Source organism: Gossypium hirsutum, chromosome A03, assembly GCF_007990345.1.
Source record: "Gossypium hirsutum isolate 1008001.06 chromosome A03, Gossypium_hirsutum_v2.1, whole genome shotgun sequence".
In the NCBI taxonomy this organism is placed as follows: domain Eukaryota; kingdom Viridiplantae; phylum Streptophyta; class Magnoliopsida; order Malvales; family Malvaceae; genus Gossypium; species Gossypium hirsutum.
In genome coordinates, this window is record NC_053426.1 from 112,985,634 (window position 1) to 113,008,290 (window position 22,657).

The following is a 22,657-nucleotide window of genomic DNA, read 5'->3' on the forward strand; positions in this document are numbered from 1 at the left end:
CGTAAGAAGAAGTGAATGCGATGTTAGCCTTGATAATTCCAAATGGCCTTCCACGTATTATCTCTCTCGTTTCACATAGCCACTTTTAACATATGATATGTACTTTTTAACTGAAAAACCTCCATTTGTTGTATGTGTCCAAAAATTTTATCAACGTCGACTAGAGGATGCAGTGATGGAATGCTTGTAATCTTTTTGACAATCTCTTCCGGTAACCATTCCTTAAAAGCCTCCAGATTCCATGCTCCAGCTTCTACTACTATATCTTTAAGAAAACAGTTCGTAATACAACTTTTTTTTATAATCCATATTCAAAGTGGCAAAACCTTTTTACTTTGTCATAAGATACATAAATTTAATTTTGAATCCAAATTTACTTATTATTAAAATTAAATTATTACTATTTGAATATTAATTCGAATTAATTAAATTATTCGTCCAATATTTGAGTTCACTAATTATATGCATTTAGTATGCATAAAAATGTGGGTTAACATACCATTTGATATCAAAATAGGTTCCATTGATGAAAGTTCCATACAAATGACATTTCGAATATTTCTCAATTTCTCTTGGAAGAACCAGCCCTCTCAACAATTATCATATAATAGTATGCATAATTGATGTCATAGAATATTATAACATAATATTATGCATAATTATAGAACCCAATGCCATCCTCTACCCTATTGTCCGGACCACCATGACCGCATTCCAAGCCACCATTGATAATATTCGTGATCACACCATACCCCTGAAGTTCAACTTCTCTGTCACCTTGCCAAATTCCGCCAATCACATCGTGGCAAGAAGGCTTCGATGATTGCAGTTGTCATCTAGAACCAGAGAGCAGACTCAAAGGACATGGTAACATTCGTTTTTAGCTGGTCAAGGTGTCGTAAAAGCTTGTCCTTTCGTCCTATGGATTCGCCAAACTGGCCATAGTTATATAATTCCTATGGATATCAAATGAAATTCCCTAAGCAATGTCAATAAAAAACCAAGTTTCTTTTATTACCATAGAAAAGTGATGAAGTTACCATGAAAGTTGCATGGGACCTCGGCAACTGGGGTAATTAGGGTCTTCGTTGCAATAACCTGCAGGGCAACCTATTTCCTAGTTATAGCAATATCCAATCACCGAGTGTGGTGTCCCATCCACCTACAGAAATCATCAAAATACTTGTTAAAAATGATACTCTAATGTTTTGATTTCTGTACTTAGAAAAATCTAGACAAAATTACCAGTAGTTTTGTGGGAAGTTTGGCCTAAGAAAGCAGCAACTTCCCTTTGCCGAGCCTCATCATCACTGGTTGCCGCAAAGTGGCTGCTAAGAAACCATCATAGGTGTAGAAGTTAACAGCATAGCAGCTAGGATCGTTTTCTACAAGTGCACCACCAGTTTCTCCACCATCGCTACCACTGCAAATGTCATCTCTGGTGCAATTACTTTGGCATTTTTCCTTGAGGCAGTAATCGTCAGTGGAGCCACACCAACCCCATTTGCTACAACATAAGCCTCCTTGACACAAAGCACAACCGGCTTGCTTCCCGCATTGCTCCACAGTGGCCAGGACACACACGCGCGCACACATATAGATGTGTGTATTTGTGTATATAATGGCTCTGGCAGATTTCAGATTCTTGCCTACTAAATGATGCTAAAGGTGCAGAGAGAATTATAGGAAAATGAACCAATGATTTATAGCTCTAGTAATCAGCAGCTTGTATACAGTGAATTATATCTATATATAATATACTGTCAGCGTTTATATCTATATAAACCTATATGCTGACAGTGAATTACACACGCTATAAAGTTACAATGTACAGAATTCATTTTGGCTTTTGTTATAAACACCATATGTTATCGAAGTTGCTTGCAATTTGCAGGGCACAACAATGGACATAATTCAATTTAATATGAAAAAGAGATAAATAGTACAACATTTGAACGTGTATGATCATTCTTAACTTGCATTCACTCTTAAAACGCTCAAGAAAAACGACCCTATATTTATAAAAAAAGAACTCTTTAATCATGCAAAAATTGTGGAGGAAAAGCTTACTCCAATGGTTCATGCCCGAATTTCTTTCGATGGAAGACGGTGCACGATGCTGTTGAGTCGAAAAGAATGCAATGAGTTGCGATTTTGAATGAGATTTTGCGACACCATGAATTGTTCTTACTTCTCGAGCTCTTGGCAAGCTTTGATGGTTTTGGAAGGCTTTGCTATCCACATCACCGAGCAACATTAACGAACCCATGGTTTGCTCCCTTCTTATTTCCCTTATCACCCGAGCTGAATTGTGCGTTACTGTACCAGTCTAACCAACCACTTAGCTTCGTTTCTCGTAGTTTATTTCATTTTACTGCCCTATGAAACTCTTTCACGTTCTTGACCGGTTCTTTCTTCAACACGTTGCAAAAGCTCCTCATAAGCTTTTGAAGACTCCGAACTAAACTTTTCCATTGCCTCAAAAATACGTTGTAAGCTCCCCTGCAAATTACCACTACTAGTCTCGCTCTGATACACGACATCTCCGGGAACTGACAAACTATTACCATCTCCAGAGACCAAAACGATTTGTTTATCCAATGCTTGGATCTCTTTTTGTAACTTTTGATCCTCTCTATCCAAATTCATACCCCGTCTCTCTAAATCCTTATCAGTCATCATTCTCCGATGCATTTCTGATTTATCGTGGTCCCAAAGTTGGAACAGACCCATAGCAAAAATCCGCATCGAATTAACCACTTCCCGTTCTGATATTCTATCCATTGTTTGTGACCATTGATTACATATTACAAATATGGGTGGTGCACCAACCCGACTAGGTGAAAATGGAGCTATTCCATCATCGGTCACTTCTGGTTCATAGTAAAGACATTTCAAAAGCCAATTATTCAAAGCCCTGACGTAACCCTTTTGTGCACCTATCCAACGAGAGAATCTTAGAGCCCAATTAATAAGTTCATGCTCGAGCTGTAATGTAGCTGTAAGGTGGTCATCGCTGAGCATTTTGCCTGATCCAATAGAACCTAAAGCTTTGGCTTCTCTGATCACCTCATACTGATTTCGATGGCATTTGAGCATACATTTCCACATTCTGCTTAACCTGGTGAAAAGAATTACAAGGAAACGACATGAGACAAATGTAAGCTGCGTGCCATATATATACAAGCTAATGAAAACACTGTTTACCCATCAATCAGTTCATTGAGCAGCGGCCATAGTTCATCGTCCCTGATCTTATTGATTGTTACAGATATCTTATCAACAACTTGAATTGCAATTCGTAACTTTGTAGATAGGCTCCTGATTATATTCCGGGTTGAATCAACTTTAGTAGCTTCAGCACCCCGTTCATCAAGTCGTTTCAACCTACGGGATTTCTTGTCGTAAGCTACCCGTATCTTCTCCTCGGCCTGCATTGCATATGAAACTTCGAGTTAATGAACATCAAAAAGGTAATGCAGCACATAACAAGAACAGGGCAATGCATATACAATCTATATATATATATACCTTCACTTCATTATAGAGCTTTTTTTCCCAAAGATACAACTTTTGCAAAGTAGAGGAAAGGCTTTTCGGTTTCCTAGCCAATTCTTCATCGAAGTCTAGTAAAGCTGGATCAGTGTTATCGGTTAAAGATGGCTGAACTAGGAGTAACATCTTCGAACCTGTTTCATAGCGAAAATCCGAGATTTAGCATTAACACTTACTATTACCTAAAATTCCACACTTTCTAGTCCACAATTACCATGTTTGTGCTGATAATGAAGTGTTCCGACATCGAGCAGCTTGGCAATTTCATTGGCCGACTCCGAAGCTCTCACGAACTGAACCTCTATCTCTTTAGCCACCTCGAAAGCATTCCTCGGAACGGTTCCTGATCCATTGCCACATTCCTCGGCCCTCTCATTGTCCACAACTTTCTTATCCACCACATGAACTTCATATTCCACTCTCTCATTTTCCATCCCATCACTCGGCCTCGCCGCCTCGGCTTCATTACTTGCAACTTTCCCATCTTCGGCTTCGACCGGAGACTTCGAATTCCCGCCACTGCCACCGCCTCCATGCACTTCTTTAACTACTTCATGTTGATAATCTTCATCTTCTAAATCAGGTATCCCTTCCTCTTCCCTTACCTCCCTTGAATCCCTACTTGGTGTATAAGGACGATTGTAGTTCTCATAAATCTCAAAAGGGCTCAAAAAATCCCAAGCTGAAGCTCTGGGAGGTGAAGGTGGAGGCGGCGGTGGTTTGGAGGATGACGCCACAGCCCCCACCGCCGCCGTCGACGGCTGTTGCAGTGAAGAATCATAACCAGGCGCCGGATAAGAAGAATAATTACTGAAACCACCGTAATTTTGGTAACCCGGATTAAGGTATGAACTAGGATTATCATTAAAATAAGGATAATAAGAAGAAGGAGATGAAGATTCACCCATATAAACAGTCTCTGGATTCATAGGCCTTTGTTCATAAACAATAGACGGCATTGGCTGTTTCTTCATGAAATTCATATGCATAAACTCATTTGGAAATGACCCAGATTCAAAACCTCCATAATTGGGATAATTTTGGTGAATATACTCTATATGACCACCGCCGCCGCCGTCGTGTAAAGGTGAAGAATGACCCGAATGATGCAAAGACGCGCCGGAATCATCCTCATCTGAATCGGAATGGAACTGTAGATGAGACCCAGAATTTGAATGAGAATGGCGGTGAGAAACAACATTCTTTCTCGGTGAACTCGACCCACCTTCAACCTGATCCACCGCTTTACCTTTATCAGAAGGCGGAGAAGGCGGCGGCGGCGCCTCTAAAGAAGCTTCAGGATCATACTCAACAAAACTATTCAAAGACTGACCAAACAACTTCAAAGAAGCAATATAAGCAACATGAGCTTCAGCTAAAGCAAATCTTTGTTGAATCGCTTCATCTAGAAAACTACATCTTTCTCTACAAAGAGAAACCGCTGGTAAATCATCTAACTTGGAACTAGAACATCCCATAACTCCAAAAGAAAAGAAAAAAACGACCCAACAAAGCTTAGTATCTAATTCAAATGTAGGAAACAGAAAAACATGATAATAGTGATTGTTTCTGGGGAAAATTTCAGTGAATGATGAGAAAGAAAAGGAAAAAAGAAAGAGAGAATCTTTCTGTGTGTGTGACAGCGAGGAGTGTATCGTCGGGTTGTAAACATGAACAGAAAGTAGAAAAAAGACAAAACAAAGAGATGGAAAAACAACTCTTTTCTCGAACTGTGCCTGTTTTGTGTGCGTCGGTGTGTGTACATTGCTGGACCGTTATTATATCAAATCAAATTATAAATATTAATTTCTCTTTTTTTTATTAATAGCATAGTTATTGGTATTGGAGAATAAAAGTTACGTCATATGGTTAAAAAGGAATGAATTTTTTTTTATTCTTTTTCTATTTCTGGATAATGAGTGGGAAAATTCTTGTTTGGGTTGAAAGAAAGTTTTGTGTTTTGACAATTTCCCGCTTCCGCCTTGAAATTTTATACGTAATTAGGGGTGGTAATTTTAATTATTTTTAATTATTTTTTAAAAATTAATATATTATACTAAAATATTATTAGACATTTTAGAGTTGACGAAAACAACTACTTCATAGTCAAGTTTGGGGGTGAAATTTTTAAATAAAATAGAGGTTTAATGGGTTTAAGATTTAAAATATTAAAATTTGAGCGAGGAAAATTGTCCCGTCTCACTCTATTGATATCCTCAATCATTATCATCATATTGTTATTATATTACTTCTTACTTATCACTATCATAAATTTGTCTAATCGAGTTCGAAATAGACTTAAACTCGGAACAATAAAAACTCAAAAGAATTTAACACAACTAAATAATTCGAACTCCAAATGACTAAAACCTAAAAGGATCTTAACCCATAATGACATGAGTTTCAAACTCATTATTAGAATCCAAAATAATCACAACTCGAAATGAATTTAACCCGAAACAATTCAAATTAAAAATAACATGAACTGAAAAATTAATCCAAATCCAAAATGATTTGAACTCGAAATTAACTTTGAAATAAAACAAAAAAAAACACTCAATTGGTAACAATGTAATTGAAAAATGTTATAATAAATCTAAATTTAACCCAAAAAAAAAACAAAGAATGACTAAATTCCAAATATCAAAAAATTACAGGGACTTATAGTAGAATTTGCCCTTTTGTAAATGATTTAAATTGAGTTATTCCTTTGTGGTGAAGGTGAAAGCAACCATCCCATGAAGGAAACATTTGGTTTATTTTATAAAGTTAGATTCTCAATTGGGCACTTTTGATAAGCTTACTATAAATAACTCAAAATCTTATTATATTACTATGAAAATGAAAGGACCTACTTTTTAATTTAATAATAATTTTTTTCTGACTAAACAAACCTTGTCAAGATTTTGGATTTGACAAACACATCCACACTAATAATGCTTTGCACATGCCCTTTATAGTTTACTTAACTGTAACAATGTGATTTAAAAGTATAACATGTCCATCAATTATACCATAACTCACAATTCAATTTTTTTTTTATTTATTTAAAATAAACCTTAACATTATTCATAAATTTTAAAATTAAATTGCAGCTGTTGATTGAGTTTTAACTCGATTAGTATCGATATTATTATTAGTACAAAAAAACGTAGGTTCGAGTGCGCTGAAGCACTAGAATTATGAGTAGTTTTAAGTATTGTATCAAAAAGAACAGATATAATAAGAACCCATAAAAAATTTAAATTGCAGCTAGTCAAATTCCGTTATTAATTCTTGTATTATTTACTCATTTTAGCCCTTATGATTTTTTTAAATATTGAAAATTTTAATCCTAATTTAAATAGTAACTATTAAATCTATTAATTAAAATGGCGTAATTTTTCGTGAACATTACGTGAAAATTGTAAGAAAAATATAAATTTTTTGAAGATTATTAAAAATTATTTTAATTACACTTTTTTTTCCTATTTTTATTTATATTAACCATTGGATCCTCCCCACGTGAGCACTCATGGGATCCATAATTTTGAATTCTAGATCAACGACCATTGACAAGGGAAAAGAGACAGTATGGGATTGATGGATTTGTTTATAGATTAAATTATTTATTCAATTAGTAGAAATTTGGTAAAAGTAGCAGAGGCATTTTATTCATTTTACTTCAAAAAATTGAATAAATTAATTTTTTTACGTAATATTTAAGAATATAATTATTATTTTCATTAAAAATATTTTTTTTTCTATTAAAAATTGATGTGACTAACAAAGTAATCAAACAATAACACATGGCATGTTACGTATATTTCATGTTGATGTACATGATCAATTTTAATAGAAGAATCAATTTGCTCTTTGATTTAATGTATAGAGATTAATTTACCCATATTTTTAATATAGTGGACAAAATGCAATTCAACTTCTAGTACGCCCTTAATTGTTTAGATTTTAAAATTTAAATTCAAATTAAATTTTAACTAAATTATGGGCATCACAAACAATTAATGAAAAATTAAAAATAGTGATGGTATTAAATATTTTTGTATAAAATAATAAAAAATTAGAAAGGTAGCACATGGCATGCAAAACAAAATTTGGGTACAATCACACACCCCAATTTAATTATAAGTTTATCGATATTATTATCAATGTAGGAGGATATAGGTTTAAGTGTGCTGCGCATCATTCTCATATTTAAGAATTGGGAGAGGTTAGGATAGTTTTAGGCATTATATAAAAAAGAGTAGATATTATAAACTTATAATGAGATTAATCTTTGAAAATTAAAAGTATGATAATGTATTATTAGTGGGATTATTATTTAATATACGGGTGGTAAAGATTTTTAACTCCTCAAGCGAGTTTAAGAAATCGTTATGTGTTCTATTTATTTAGTCTTTTTTATTTTTTAAAATATTAATTAAAATCACTTTGCAGTTTCTTAAGTCTGCTTGTAGAGTTAAAAAATTTCACCACTAATATATCAAATTTGATATTACTCCTGAATAATAATTCTAATAAAATTGTATTTTAAATTTAATCAAGTTTATATAAACATTTTAATTCCTTGAAATTTTTTAATAAATTTTCTGCTTTAAATTATTTCGAGTTACAATTAAATAATAAAAAATTATAAACATTGAATTAAATAATTTAATTCAAATTTACTCATAAAAATACTAAAATATTATAATATCAATCAATACATTCAATTTTTTTTTTTAAAAGTTTGTGTATCTTTTTGGGATCTCAATCCTCATTATGAAAATAAAATAAAATGTGACAAGCAACATAGTTTTTCACATATTAAGTGAAGTAGTTATCAACTTTTAATATCATTGGTGGTGGCATTGATGTGTCCCATTAACAAGAATGGACCACATTGGCAGCAAGAAATAAAATAAAGTAGAGTCGCCCATTGCCAATTTTAAAAGTAAAAAAAATAAAATTCTCATGTTATTGTTTGGTTTATTCAAAAATCTCGTTTTATTACTCTTATTTGAGTCAGATTGGTTAAAATAAAAAATTTGTTATCTGAATCCAATTTAATAAAATCAAACACATCGGTTTTTTTTTAAGTATTACAAGTAAAACAAATAAATGTATAAATAATCACAAGTATCTATTACAACACAGACTGTTCGAGGAATCACAAAGTAAAATTAAATCATCACAATACGATTGGACCAAGAGATGGTATATATTATCTAGACTAAAACTAACAAATTGGATTAACCAGATAAAATTCTAAATATGGTAGTCGCATATGACGAAACTGCGAGACCCATGCGTATAATTGCGAATGTTGAGCCTTGAACAACTCGTGAATATATTTAATATAATCTATTTTTTTAGTGGAAATAAAACAAAACAAAGAGTTTACAAAGTCTTAAACTGAAACACCTTAAGGAGTTTGTTCAAATAGAAGTAAGATGTCTTCATTACTCTGATCCATTTTTGCTAGGAAACTCGAAATTTTATTTTCTTCTTTGGGCATATGTAGGATACGCCAATATATTGTCTTTTCCAACAGTTGATGAATTCGTCTAATCAAGACTGAATTCGAGTTTCTTGAAATATTATCTGTACTTATCAACCCTCTATCAAATCCTTATTTTAACAGAAGAAAAAAGCCCTCAAAAATATCCCATAACTTAGACCTCCAATAAAACAAATTCCCAAGAACTTAATGTATTCAAAAGGCAGTAAAGAATTAGCCAATCATATTTTTGACATGTATAATAACAGATGGCAGAGTAAAAAAAATTTGGAAAGGGAATTTATTTGGGATTCAATTGTTTGGTCCCCACATTGAGAAAATCATAGAATGGTAAGTAAATTTTGATGTAGAACAATCATTGAAGACAATCATGGGAATTAAATGGAAGAATTTACAGTAAATATTAATGTATTAATAATGAGCCACTGTAAGTACAAAAAAGTAATCATCTAAAGTTAATAGAAATTTAGATTTTAGATTTCAAATCATCAAATTTTGTTATATTATAATAGTAAAGCAAAGAGAAAAAAAAACACTTGGATTCAACAGAAAATATTTTTATCAGAAAATACTATGGGCAGATAAAGAGAAATTCACTAATATTGAAAACAACAATACTAGAGATTTTCGATTACACACATTTTAAGAGTTAAACAACCCTATTATAATCAATATCTAATAGAAAAAATATAATTCTATACGGATTCAACTTGAGTGGCATGATTCGTAGGCCCGAGACCATAGCCCACCACAGATCCCTTATTTTGCCTCTCTATTTTATTTTTTTAACAAGTTAATTGCACTTCGAACTTTTCATGCCGGATCAAACGAGATTCGGGTCACACATCTCTAATATATTTTATTTTATTTTTTATATTCCGAGATTATAAAATTTTGAGGGTTGAAGTTTGAATTTTACTACATATAAATACTATTTATTTAAAGTTTCACTGATTGTAGATTCGGTTTAAATGTATTCCAATTTAAGTTCGAATATATTTTAATTATCAATCTTAATTGTAATTTATAAAAAAATATTTTTAACATATAATTATGAAACATTGTATCAAAATAAAATAGATAGCATGATAATTTAAATTGGACCGATCGGCCAGACAAAGAATTAGTTGGTGTATCTATTTGAATAGTTAATTTAAACTAAAAAGTTGATTAAATCAATTATTAACTTAATAATATATTTTTTTATTTTTTAATAATTTATTTAATTAAATAATATAAATTAATTGAAAAACCAAATAGGTTTGATTTCCAATAAGATTTTGAAAACTTTGATGGAAGTGAGGGCAAAAGCAAAGCATGTGACTAAAAAAAGTAATACTAAGCACAGTACCTTTTTTTAAGTAAAAACTATATATAATACAAAAGAAGCTATGTATGTATGTGCACATAGAAAAGTAAGTCACAGTCACAACAATCACTTTCACTTTCTCTGTTAAAACCTCCCCCTTCACCTTACCATTCAAACTAGATTTATTGAATTTTTAAGTAAATTCTATGTGATAAATTATGTTAATAGTTATTTAACTATTAATAATTTTTTTATTATTTAATTATGAAAAATTATAAAATAATACTTATATTTATTCACCAGCTAATTAATAAATTAACATATTAGAATTTTCTTAAAAACAATAAATATACTCGTATTCAACAAATATTTGTATTTAATATTCGATCTGAATTATTTTTTATTAAATTAGTGAAAATAAGGCATGATTGATGTGAGGAATGAAAATGAGAATATACATACACTGTCTGTCCTACCACCAATTTGTTTCAAAAGCCAAAAAGAAGAATAGTGAGAGATTTTCATCATATTCATGGCCTTACAGGAATGTGGGAAAGTTGAGTTGAAAGCACCTCAGAATCCATTTTTTTTTTTAAATAAAGAATAATAATGATTCAGTAGCGAAGTCAAAAATTGATTTAGAGGAGTTAAAATTAATTTGTATATTTTTATAATAATAAAAATATAATTTTATAATTTTAAAAGATTAAATTAATTTTTATAATTTAAAATTTTATAAATTATAAAAAGACTTAAATAAAAGATTTTTTATTTTAAGGGAGATTGGGAGCTCCAGCAAGCCCTCTTGACTTCACCATCAAATGAGCCTAAGTGTAAATAAAATAAATAAATTTAATAAGAATTCATATTTAATACATTATCAATATACTAAATAATTATCGAATTTATGTATTAATGTATTCATTTTTTCAATGTTTAACTATTCATATTATTTTGAGAAGTTATGAATTTTCAGATCTAAAAAATTTGGCATTCCGGGCTTTGCAATCTTCCAATTTCATTATTTGGAGTTCTTAACTAGATTTACACTTGTTCCATTTGGAAAAAGCCCATTCAAATTAGTCCATTTTAGGCTCATTTTAAATATGTTTTATTTGATTTGATAAAAAATTAACATTACTTATCCCTTAACTCGAAATTGAAAATGATTCAAATTTAAAATAATCAGAATCCGACATAACACAAGCAAATAATCTAGGATAAGCTATAAAAATAATCATTTTTATTTACCTCAAATGATGTTTTAGTCACTTATATTATCATTTTGTTATGAAGTGACCACTCTACAATTCAACTCCGTTACCTCCCTAACAACAGTCTTACGTGACAGTCCAAATAGATTTTAAATACTAACTTGAATATCCAGTTGCTTGGATGAAAATAAGTTTTTAATTAAATAAATTTAATTTGGACTGCCATATAAGACATCTAAGTTAACATTTTAAACCCATTTGGACTGTCATGTAAGACTACTATTAGAGAGGTAACTGAGCTTATAGGTAGAGTGACAACTTCGTAACAAAACGACGACGTAAGTAACTAAAACATAACATTTCAAACATAAATGACTAAAATATAATTTGAAACAAATAAAAATGATTATTTTTGTAGTTTACTCAATAATCTAAAATAACTTAAATTTAAACCCTAATAACCTAACTAACAAACCCGAATGAATCAAACCCAAATTACCCAAACATAAAGTAAGTCGAACTTAAAACTATTAACTCGGATTCAAAACCGATCTGGCCAATTGACCATTTTAATTTGGGTATAATCGAACCTCTTAGGGATTAAAAGAAAAGGGCTGTCTAAATTTTGTAATCACAAGTTACACTATAATTACAAGTAGTTTGTTTTTGCTTTCAAAATATGATGTCGGTTTGCTTTGATTGAGCTTTGATGTCTTTCAGTTTCTTCAAAATGTTTGTGAAGTAATCTTGAAGATACTTTTCCAGTGACACTATATCTTTCGCATCGACACCGAGAAGTTCGTAAGTCTCTGTCATCGGAGCCGAGAAAACCGTATCGCTTGTAAGAACCTGTAATGCACACACGACATTAGTACACCCCTTAAAAGGATCTAAAGCAAGATGATGAGTGACCATTCATTTTACCTCTGAAAATGCCAATCTATCAGCAACATCATTTGTCCACTCGAAAAACCGAGTCAACTGGCGTGTAAATCTTAAGATGGTAACTGGAACTGTGGTAACGTTTGCATCTTGCCCCGCAAGTCTCTCGCATAATGCTATCACCTTAAGAAAATTTAATACAAAATAATATAAACGGATTTTGTCCGACAGTTCGATTATCAGAGCACTCAGAAACACTCGATCTTGATTTCCTATAGGAATGGCAATATGTTTACCTAACAAGTTCAAAAGATCTCACAGCACTATCTTTGAAAATTGAAACCAATCACCGGAAATAATCATGGAGCACGAAAGATCCCGAGACATTAATGATACAATATATGTTAACGTAAAAAGTCCAAAATATCTTAAGATACCGATGATACGAAAGCTAAAACGTTACACTATCTTCAAAATTGTTCACCAGAAATAGTCACAGTGCAAAAGAGCAGCAACAATAAAGATTCTCATATACCTCTTGAGTTGTCCAAGCACGAGGACCGGCAAACGTGAGAAGCTTTCCATTAAACTTCTCGTTCCGCAAAGCTATAAATGTCAACCTAGCAATATCCTAAAACCAAAAGAAAACCAAATCAAATACCGAAATCCCATGCCATATATACAAGAAACCGATCCACAGTACAAGTTATGCATGTCTAAACCAACCTGTGTGTCCATGTAAGCGATTCTTGTCGGAGCATCTGTCCCCCACACGGACTTCTCTTCCAATATAGGTACTGCATATTGGCCAATAAGCCCCTAACAAATTGGCAACAACCATTCACAACAATACAGCTTATATACAAAAGGAAACGTGATTCAAACACATACAGTAATTCCATCATACTGACATACTGGTTCTTCCAAGAAATCATGTTTCTATACTTTAATTAATACATACATACGCACGCGCACTCACACACAGACATACATACATTGCACACACATCCATATGTACGTATACATTTCTGCAAAGATTGAGTTATAGATGACATTTACTTGCATGAAACCGCATACCGGATTGTGATGTGGGGTAAGCCGAAATCCTGAAGGAACTTTACACACACACACACATACATATATACATCATACACATATACACACACATATGTACGTATACATATCTGCAAAGATTGAGTTATAGATGACATTTACTTGCATGAAACCGCATAGCCGGATCGTGATGTGGGGTAAGCCGGAATCCTGAAGGAACTTTTCGGTACAATATTTGATCTCCATTAGTGGAACTTCAGGATGCTTATCACAATTATGAATAGAAAAGAAAACATATTTCTGAATCCCCATTGCTTTTGCACATTGTATAAGAGCAACTTTTCCTTCCCAATCTACCTAAACAGAACACATGAAAATTAGATAATCTCAAGTTTTGAGCAAATTTTAACCATCAAATCGTTCAACCGTACCGTTTTGATGGGCTCTTCTGGACGGCCGGTGGCACAATCGATAATCGTATGGATACCAACCAATGTTGCAGGTATTGTCTCTGGTTTACTAAGGTCTGCCTGCTCAAAAAATGAATAACATGCACTAGAAGGCCAAATTTTAAAAGGCATACCAAATTATAAGGTTTTTGGTCTAATTAAGATTTTAATCCCTCTATTATACTAAATTTGAAATTTAATCTCTCTAATTTAATTTAACGATATTTAGTTTGCTCAAATTAGGAGATCTAATAATAACAATAAAAATATCACAATAACTAATGGTGTTATCTATTTGAACCTATTAATAAAAGGGATAAATATCAAAATTATACAAAAACTTTGGCCCCATGCGTCATGCATCAACTTTCATTTTGTATGATTTTATATATGAAACTTTGATTTGATACTTTTTTCACAAATCATTAACAACATTATACAGTTAAAATGGTTGATATATTGTACACAAAAAATTATATTAATCCTATATGAAAATAAATGCATGTGTTCATTTCATTAGATGTGTGTCATCTATCAAATTACATGTTAGAGCAAAATTCATATATAAATTTAATATTTATCCCTTAATAAAATTATAAAAATAAAGGATTAACATGTTAGAGGAATTAAATCTCAAATTTAACTTAAGTAGAGGGACTGAAATTATAAATAGATCAAGAATTTACGTTGACAACGGTGGCGCCCCAGTCACGGAGAAAATCGGCAGGCGCGGGGCGTGGCCGAACAAGGCACCTAACATCGTAACCTTCATCGAGTGCACGTCTCACGATTTGTCTTCCAAGAGTTCCGGTGGAACCAACCACTAATATGCTAGTCGGTCGGACGGGAGTCCCCGGAGCCAAATTCACCGCCTGAGTACTTCCACTGGCACTGCACGTCACCATTTGTTGCACGTACGATTTCTCTGCCAGCAAAAGAACAAGAATAATCGAGATGAAAATTCAAAATAGCATTAGAATTCGAAGAAAAGTGGGAGAAATTGAATGCTTACTGGTGGTGAGAGAGGTGGAAGAATGGATCAGCGGAGTGTCCGGCGATAGCGTCCGCCGCCATGACAGTGCGGCGGTCGTTGTAGATTTGGAGTTGTTGTTATGGTGATGGTGGAATGTGCCACGAGTCGCTAGCTGAGTGGGGAGTCTCAACGCCATTGCTGGTTTTTTGCTTTGCTTTGCTGCTTTGGGTTTTGCTTTGCTGCCCTGTTGTTTTGTGGAGAGAGAAAAGGGAAACTATGGATATGAATATTGCCACGTCGTTTCATTTGAAGTGGATTACGATTTATCATTTATGCCACGTATACTTTCTGGTTGGCGCTCCTCCTCCTTAACTCATGACATCTGCAACGGTGTCGTTTCAGCTAAATATTTAAAATAATAAACTATAAATACATAAGACTCATAACAATTATAATTTATAACTGAATTAAGCAATTCAAATCGAAGACAACTTGCAGATAATTTAGAAAAGTGAAAGTCAAACCCGAGCATTAAGATTTTAATGTCAAATAATGAAGTAATTAAGTAGAAGTTTTTTTTTTAGTGAATAGAAATTGATTAGACGAAAGTAATTAGGCTAATTTCTCTATAAGAGAATTTTCAAATATTCTAAGACCTAATTTTTTATCTCGAACTATCTTGATAATTTCATTTACGATTTTATATTCTTCACGAGAGATATATTAAATTTTTTAATATTTTACTGAGTCCACTAATTGGTGAATTCTCAAGAGTCAAATTAGAACCCCAAAGATACGTCTTGAATTTCATCAACGGCTTCAAGACTATTCGTCCATATTAGAACACTATCGTAACCCCATTGCAGAGTAAATTTCAAACCATTTATGATACCCTAAAGTTTGGCGTCAACAACCATGTACATGTCTAAATATCTGCTAAAACCGATGATCCACTCTCCATTGTGATCACATGCAAATCTTCCGATAGTAGCAAAACCGTCATCATTTCTAACCGAACAGGCTGTAACTTATTCTCGATTAAACATGATTTAAAATTTAAGTGATTACTACACTAACATTAAATAATGAATTGATATATTATAAAAAAATTTATTTCTAAAGGTATCTATCCGAACGAGTATAGTATCTATCTTTCGTATTCTTTAAACTCATTAAGAGAGTAGATATTAGTTACGAGTTTTAAAGCTATTCTATACCCAAAGTAAGGAACGATATTATTAATTTACACCAACTAATAACATTATAAAATAAAAATGTTATAGATGAAAAAGAGATTAGAAATATAAACCAAGTACATCTTTTAAAAGTATATATACAAAGTACAAACACAAAGAAAGAAAAACTATTGAATAATGAATATCCCTACTATTCCATCAATTACATTTTTTTTTTCTTTTGCTGTACTTTCCATATCTGCCTTGCAGTAGAACATTATAACAAAGGAACCTTTTTTCCTTTTTCCTTTTATTATCTATTATTTTGTTTTTTTTCCCTTTCTTTCTTCAAGTAAACCGGGTAAAAAAAGATACAACTTAACAACTGCACTAACCCCATACAGTGATCCATCATCATTTTTGCCTTACGGCATAAATTCGTCCAACACGATAATGTAATAAAAAGCAACAAGTTCCTTGTTCTACTCCTCACCGCCAACATATACAGAAACCGTTATGCCCTAAACCTCCATTTGTTCATTGCCATTGTCCACGCCCGACCTGGCCTTTTTTATCTACACAGACAGTGAAATATCTCTGTCCACGGCAGCAACCTCCATTTTCTCCAACTTATGATAGTAAAATAATTCGGTAAAAGTACCATAAACACCTTTGAATTAGGAACCAGATTGTATTTTGATTCCTCTACTCAAAACAATGCGCAAATTAATCTTTATACATTAGATCAAACAGCAAACAGATACTTTTATTAAAAATTTCATCCATTTCTATTATTTAAAACTATTCCTTGTATATTAGAATGAGATTCACGTGAAATGGATGAAATTTTTAACAGAAAGGACCAATTATTCTTTGATCTAAAGTAAAAAGACTAATTTACAGTTTGTTGAGAAAAGGAGCAAAATATAATCCAATTCTTAATAAAGGGTCTCTAAGTTAGTTTTTACCAAAAAAATTCCAAAGAATTTTAAGGGGAGGGAACAAAAAAAAAGGCTCATTACGAAATTCCCAAACCTGGTCTTTCATTAATCTGAAAATAACTCTTCCACTTCAGGTTGTTCTTGTTTTGTTAATACATTGCTGTCTGTATCAGGCAGGTCTTTAATGTTGTCTGAATAATCATCTTCGATCCAATCTAGATCTTCCTCAATAGGATCTTGTTCATCATTTACTTCAGCTGTATCTCTTCCATTGTTGTCATTTTCATGGTCTTCTTCTTGTGTTTCTTTTTGAATAGTTTCGGTTCCTTTAGTTTCACATATACAGCTAGTCGGGTTTTCATGGAACTCACCTCTACCTGGTTTCAATTCTTTTGGTGCTCCCATGAAACCTACTTGAAAAGCTTGAACCTTAGTAGCAAATTCTTCCCATGTCATGTTGTTTCGTGCCATGAACAATTTGTATAGTTTCTTTGCGTTTGGTCGGATTGTTGGTTTATGTCCGAAGTATCTCCTGTAATAAAAGAAACATGTTTAGAAACAAAAGGGAAACAAACAAGTATGACATTGGTAAAAGTATATTTTGTACTAAAATTCTGATTTCATTTTGCTCATTTATTAAAAATGGACAAATTAATCTTTATATCTTAAATCAAAAAATAAATTAGTCATTCTGCTAAAAATTTCAAATTGGCACGTGACACACCATATGTCATGGTTAGGTTATTTCATTAACTACGCTAGTTTTTAAAAGTACAAATAAATGAAATTTTTAATAGAAAAGAACAATTTGCTTTTTGATCTAATGTATAGAAATTAATGTACTCAATTTTTAAGTAGAAGTAAAATACAATCTAACTTAATATAGGGGCTTCTATAATACTTCTACTGTGTGACATGCAAAAGTAGTGAAAAGAGTTTGCTTACCTTCGACCAGCTATCATTCTAACCATGTTTCCATTATTGTTCGAGACGAAAACATCGCTTTCGTCGCAAACAATGTAATCCAATGCGGCCATTCGACTGGAAAAACTTGAAAAGGGTGCTAACTCCGCCTCAGTGGCTATAGTTTCTTTCGAATGAAAATTAGGGAACAATGCTTTGAGTGGGGCTAACGTCTCTTCACCTCCATATATTTCACCGGACGCCACGTAAATGTGAACGTCACTTCCGAACCCCAATGCTCTCAACATCAAACCAATTTCCTCTGGAGTTAGCGGACATCTGCCTTGCCTTCTCATCTTTTCCGGGTTGCTCGCCTACGGTTCATGTCAACATAAACATGTTAAAATGCTTTAGAATCATCTTATTTAGATTTGAATATGTGTGTTTAACAGTTTATACGGCCTTACATGTAAAGCTTTCCACCTCCTCCGGATTTTCCCAAGTTCCCTCCTTTCTTTATCTCCTCCACCATAATAACATCCGGTGAATGCAAGCATATCAGGTTCGAACCTATGGAAAAACGACATATAAACCTGCATTAATGAAGTCCTTGCGTTTTTTACGGTAACGACAAAACTGAATACAGCCATGCACAATATGATTAACAAAAGAGTGCCTTTTTACCTCAAGTGCAATGCTATAAAATGCTTAGCTTTCATCCTCATCCTTTCAACCAAGAGTTTACCCATTTCAAGAATGGGATCTGTGAATGTTAAAGCATGGTAATTTACCCTACATCTAAGCTTTTGTAAATCAGTTTCCAACCTATTCGAAAGCCGATAATCGAATTTTCTAAGCTCAATAGCCTGCAACATGAAAAAAGAACGGGGAAGAAATTGTCATATTTCAAATTTTGTGCTTGTTTCAAGCCCAAATAGACCATTATAGTTACTTTTAACATATGAAAAAATAGATCAATGATCATCCTTCAACATATGACATAATACTATATGTCCAGAAAGGCCCCTGAAGCCTTGTAAATCAATGCCTGGTCTTTATGGATACTGGTTTTCTAACATTATGCCCGTCTCCACAATTGCAACTTACTGATATGTTATGTTTTTTTCTGCCAAAACATATATAATACATAAGTGGAACTTAGTGTCAGATTTCAAATATTATGCTTGTTTCAAGTCCAAATAGACCATCATAGTTACTTTTAACATATGAAAAGAAAGATCAAAGATCATCCTTCAACATATGACATTAATACTATATGTCTACAATCCACTGAAGCCTTTTAAACCAATGCCTTGTCTTTATGGATTACTGGTTTTCTAACATTAATGTTTGCCTCCATAATTGCAACTCCGTTATATGTTCTGTTTTTCTACCAAAACAGGAAATTTAGAGGGTATTATTACTTACTTGCTTCTTAGTTAGAACAGGTAGAACACGAGTCTGATAACATCTCTCATTGCATTTCCTCGGAACAGCCATGCGACGTGGTATCCAAGGTTTACCTTCCTTGAGTGGTAACTCTTTGATTATTTTGACATCTCGAGAGAGCGATGAAATGAACCGGTCGACATTGAATATTTCAGCAAAACCACTGCATCCAATAACCCCATACCATATAAAATATATAGAACATAAAACTATATGCCCCTGGTTTTAGATTTTAAACAAAGGATGTCAACAGCAGACCTGGCATCTTTCCAATAGGAACGTTGATCCAGCCTAGGAACAACCAAAGTTGCATTTAGAATATATGCTGCAACAACAGAATCTACAATCTGTAGCCACAAAAGTTGTAAAATTATGAGCAACATATATGTAAAACTTGCTACCTTTACACTGTGTCCTTATATATGACCGTTATGAGCCCCAAAAGTGTAGAAGGACCATGGACGCCCTTGTACTAGAAGTCTGATAGCATTTTGTCCCTCTTAATTAAAAAATGGGTAAGCCAGTCCCTACATGTTAGATTAAAGAGCAAACTAATCCTTCTATTAAAAATTACATCCATTTTTATTGTTAAAAACTGGTCCCTAAATGCTAGAATAAGGTACACATGACACGCCATATAAAACAATCTAGTTATTTTGTCAGCCATGCCAATTTTGAAAAGTAAAAATAGATGAAATTTTTAACAGAAAGGACTAACATATATGGAGTAATTTGCCCATTTTTTGAGTAAAGAGAGCAAAATGCAATCTAACTTCTACTACATATCCATAGTACTTTTACCACCCAAAAGATGTAGGCAAGAAGGCAATGAAAGGTAACTTACCCCTGTTCTTTGTTGATTTAACCCTCCACTGGTGGAGATCAATAAGTACCGGTTGGGATATGTTTTCATATCAGCAGCTGAAAAAATGGATAACATTGCTAAGTAACCATCAATAAGGTAGCTTAAGTCATTATGAAAATATGTATATATATATTCTAATAAATGAAGAAACGCCTAAAACCAGTTCTTCTTTTTAAAGTTCAATAACAGAGGCGGCATTCAATTTTAAAGCCAATTCAAAATAGGTAAAGAAATCCAGATTTCTATATCAGAACCAAAAAAATGAAAATGAAGAATTCAAAATTGGAACTACTTTACTTTGAAACTTGTTAGAGGCGTTACTGCATCCATAATAGACCTTTGATCGACTCGTACTCCATAAACCACGATCTAAATCTCCTCCAATTGTCTAAACATACGACAAAATTAACTTAAATCAAATTCAAATCCGATTTTAAGATCCAAACAAGTCAACAAACTCAAAAACAAAACAAAAAATCAGAAAAAAAAATAACATTACGCTCTTACACAAAAATGAAAAAGAAATAAAGAAAAAATGAAAACCGTACCGGAACCTGAAACACCGCGTTGGACTCCACGGCCGCTATTTCTTTCCTCGCCTAAACCGGAAGAAAAAACAAAGCACAAAAACATAAATAAAAAGCACATGAAAAACAATATTATTTTATTTCTTAAAGTTAGAAAAGGAAAACGCATGAATGGCGAAAAATGTGACGTGGTACGTACCAAATAGTGCGGAGGAAGGAAGAGAAGGTTGGCGGCGGGAGGAGGAGAGAAAACCGAGACGGCGAACAATAAAAGGATGAGACAACCGGAGACGAAGGATACGAGGGAGAAGATACGGTGCCGTTTCCGCCATAGAATCCGATTAAGCTCGACGCAAATATCATTTGAACCGTGCAGGAGGATATTGTTACGTTCTCTCTTCTTTCGTTTCATTTTCAGAGAGAACATAAGCTGTTTCAGATTCGTCAGCATCATAATATTTTCATGTAAATATGTTTTTGGAAAAAAAAATTTTGTTGTATTTTCTTTTTCGAATTAAAAAAGGGGATTTTTTTTCTTTATACTTCGCAGCAAACGCTAATGGCGCGTAAACCTTGGTAAGAATAGAATATATTTTTCTTTTTCTGTTTTTTTAAGGTTTTATCATAAAAACCCTTATACTAATACTGAAATTGCATTTCACCCCTTTATTAAAAAATATCAAAGTATTATTATATATTAAATTAAAGAGTAAATTAGTCCTTTTGATTAAAATCATCATCTATTTTACTGTTAAAAACTGGCATGATTGACGGACTAACCAGACAATTACACTTAAGGTGTCATGTATACTTCATGTCGATGTACAAAGACTTATTTTTAATAGTATAAATGAGTAAGATTTTAACAAAACAACCAATTTGCTAAACTATTTGCATTGTTAAAAATTAAGGTAGTTGACGAAATAACTAGATAATGACATATGGTATGTCATGTGTACCTCATTTTTATGTATAAGACTCAATTTTTAAGAGTAAAAATCAATTTGTTTTTTGATCTAATATTTAGCTTAAAATATATTTAAATATTAATTTTTCTCATAAATAATAATTATTTTAACATTTTCTTTTTTTCTAATTTAAATTCAATTTAGAACAAAAATGCGTTTTCTTCTCGGTTTTTACATTATTTATAGAAATAAAGTTTGTCTTAATAATTTTTTTCTATATAAATGTGGTGATATGATATCCTTAAAATTTGTCTTAATAATTTAACAATTTTAAAAAATAAAATAAAAAAGGCTGAACAAATTATTGTTATTTTGTTTTTTTTGGCTGAAATGAGACATAATTAGTCTCTCTTACATCACGTGTTAGGCACATGTTTCCTAGACTTTCTGTGTCTCTAATCTGACAAGAAAATGATAACGGCAACGCCAGCGTAAAGCGCGTGCATGTTTTTGAATAATGATATTATGAAAGGAAGCCAAGTCAGCAACCAATTCTCCGTAGAATTGTACAACTGTTCCAAGTAAAGCAAGATTAGGCTAAAACTTGTATTAAGAGTGAGGTTGAATCAATTTTATGTGATAGTATGATGGTTAAGAGTTTTTATTATTTTAGATATAGTTTAGATTTAAGTCTCATTAGTCGTATTTTTTAGAGATAAAATACAATCGACTCCTAATGTAAAGGTTTTTACAATATTTTTACCACCATTTTAATTATCGAAAGTTTGATCGAATTTTAAAATAGTTGGGACCAAAATCTCAAGTTTGAGTAATGAGTTTGAGAAAAAAAATTGAAATATAGATGGAGCCTCAAACTTGGATTGACTTGATTTATTTTCAAGTTTTAATATGCTATGTTTATTTTTTCTATTTATTAGCAATTTATATTATAAA

General features: G+C 32.4%; 4 protein-coding genes across 4 annotated transcripts; all 4 read right to left on the reverse strand.

Moving 5' to 3' along the window:
* Nucleotides 1–501: 501 nt before the first annotated feature.
* On the reverse strand, nucleotides 502–5,308 carry LOC107939404 (protein ALTERED PHOSPHATE STARVATION RESPONSE 1). Its single transcript, XM_016872735.2, has 6 exons — nucleotides 3,770–5,308; nucleotides 3,532–3,689; nucleotides 3,208–3,431; nucleotides 1,246–3,121; nucleotides 1,041–1,162; nucleotides 502–956 (listed from the first exon to the last, which is right to left on the reverse strand). The coding sequence occupies exons 1-4, from the start codon at nucleotides 5,031–5,033 to the stop codon at nucleotides 2,380–2,382; spliced, it is 2,388 nt and encodes a 795-aa protein (XP_016728224.1). The 5' UTR covers nucleotides 5,034–5,308; the 3' UTR covers nucleotides 502–956; nucleotides 1,041–1,162; nucleotides 1,246–2,379.
* LOC107939401 (acidic endochitinase WIN6.2C) lies at nucleotides 1,270–1,596 on the reverse strand. The gene has a single exon (XM_016872732.1). It carries the CDS (start codon nucleotides 1,594–1,596, stop codon nucleotides 1,270–1,272), a length of 327 nt encoding a protein of 108 aa, XP_016728221.1.
* Nucleotides 5,309–12,099: 6,791 nt separating the features above from the next.
* LOC107939390 (protein HIGH CHLOROPHYLL FLUORESCENCE PHENOTYPE 244, chloroplastic) lies at nucleotides 12,100–15,248 on the reverse strand. The gene is made up of 8 exons (XM_016872720.2): nucleotides 14,975–15,248; nucleotides 14,649–14,887; nucleotides 13,945–14,043; nucleotides 13,676–13,870; nucleotides 13,187–13,279; nucleotides 12,996–13,091; nucleotides 12,503–12,643; nucleotides 12,100–12,427 (listed from the first exon to the last, which is right to left on the reverse strand). The coding sequence occupies exons 1-8, from the start codon at nucleotides 15,129–15,131 to the stop codon at nucleotides 12,251–12,253; spliced, it is 1,197 nt and encodes a 398-aa protein (XP_016728209.1). The 5' UTR covers nucleotides 15,132–15,248; the 3' UTR covers nucleotides 12,100–12,250.
* Nucleotides 15,249–16,239: 991 nt separating this feature from the next.
* LOC107939383 (protein ROOT HAIR SPECIFIC 17) lies at nucleotides 16,240–21,314 on the reverse strand. The gene is made up of 10 exons (XM_016872713.2): nucleotides 20,995–21,314; nucleotides 20,817–20,867; nucleotides 20,566–20,656; nucleotides 20,248–20,324; nucleotides 19,662–19,750; nucleotides 19,383–19,566; nucleotides 18,639–18,820; nucleotides 18,422–18,524; nucleotides 17,997–18,328; nucleotides 16,240–17,583 (listed from the first exon to the last, which is right to left on the reverse strand). The coding sequence occupies exons 1-10, from the start codon at nucleotides 21,247–21,249 to the stop codon at nucleotides 17,157–17,159; spliced, it is 1,791 nt and encodes a 596-aa protein (XP_016728202.1). The 5' UTR covers nucleotides 21,250–21,314; the 3' UTR covers nucleotides 16,240–17,156.
* Nucleotides 21,315–22,657: the final 1,343 nt, after the last annotated feature.

Coding starts and splice junctions, on each gene's coding strand:
- LOC107939401 (XM_016872732.1), bottom strand. CDS start 1,596: ATGTGTGCGCGCGTGTGTGTCCTGGCCACTGTGGAGCAATGCGGGAAG.
- LOC107939404 (XM_016872735.2), bottom strand. CDS start 5,033: ATGGGATGTTCTAGTTCCAAGTTAGATGATTTACCAGCGGTTTCTCTT. Junction 3,690..3,769: donor TCATTATCAGCACAAACATG/GTAATTGTGGAC, acceptor GCTATGAAACAG/GTTCGAAGATGTTACTCCTA. Junction 3,432..3,531: donor AGCTCTATAATGAAGTGAAG/GTATATATATAT, acceptor TATGCAATGCAG/GCCGAGGAGAAGATACGGGT.
- LOC107939390 (XM_016872720.2), bottom strand. CDS start 15,131: ATGGCGTTGAGACTCCCCACTCAGCTAGCGACTCGTGGCACATTCCAC. Junction 14,044..14,648: donor GGGGCGCCACCGTTGTCAAC/GTAAATTCTTGA, acceptor TTTTTTGAGCAG/GCAGACCTTAGTAAACCAGA. Junction 12,644..12,995: donor GTGCTTGGACAACTCAAGAG/GTATATGAGAAT, acceptor AATTTTCTTAAG/GTGATAGCATTATGCGAGAG.
- LOC107939383 (XM_016872713.2), bottom strand. CDS start 21,249: ATGATGCTGACGAATCTGAAACAGCTTATGTTCTCTCTGAAAATGAAA. Junction 19,751..20,247: donor TAAATCAACAAAGAACAGGG/GTAAGTTACCTT, acceptor TTGTGGCTACAG/ATTGTAGATTCTGTTGTTGC. Junction 18,329..18,421: donor GGAGGTGGAAAGCTTTACAT/GTAAGGCCGTAT, acceptor CATGAACCGTAG/GCGAGCAACCCGGAAAAGAT.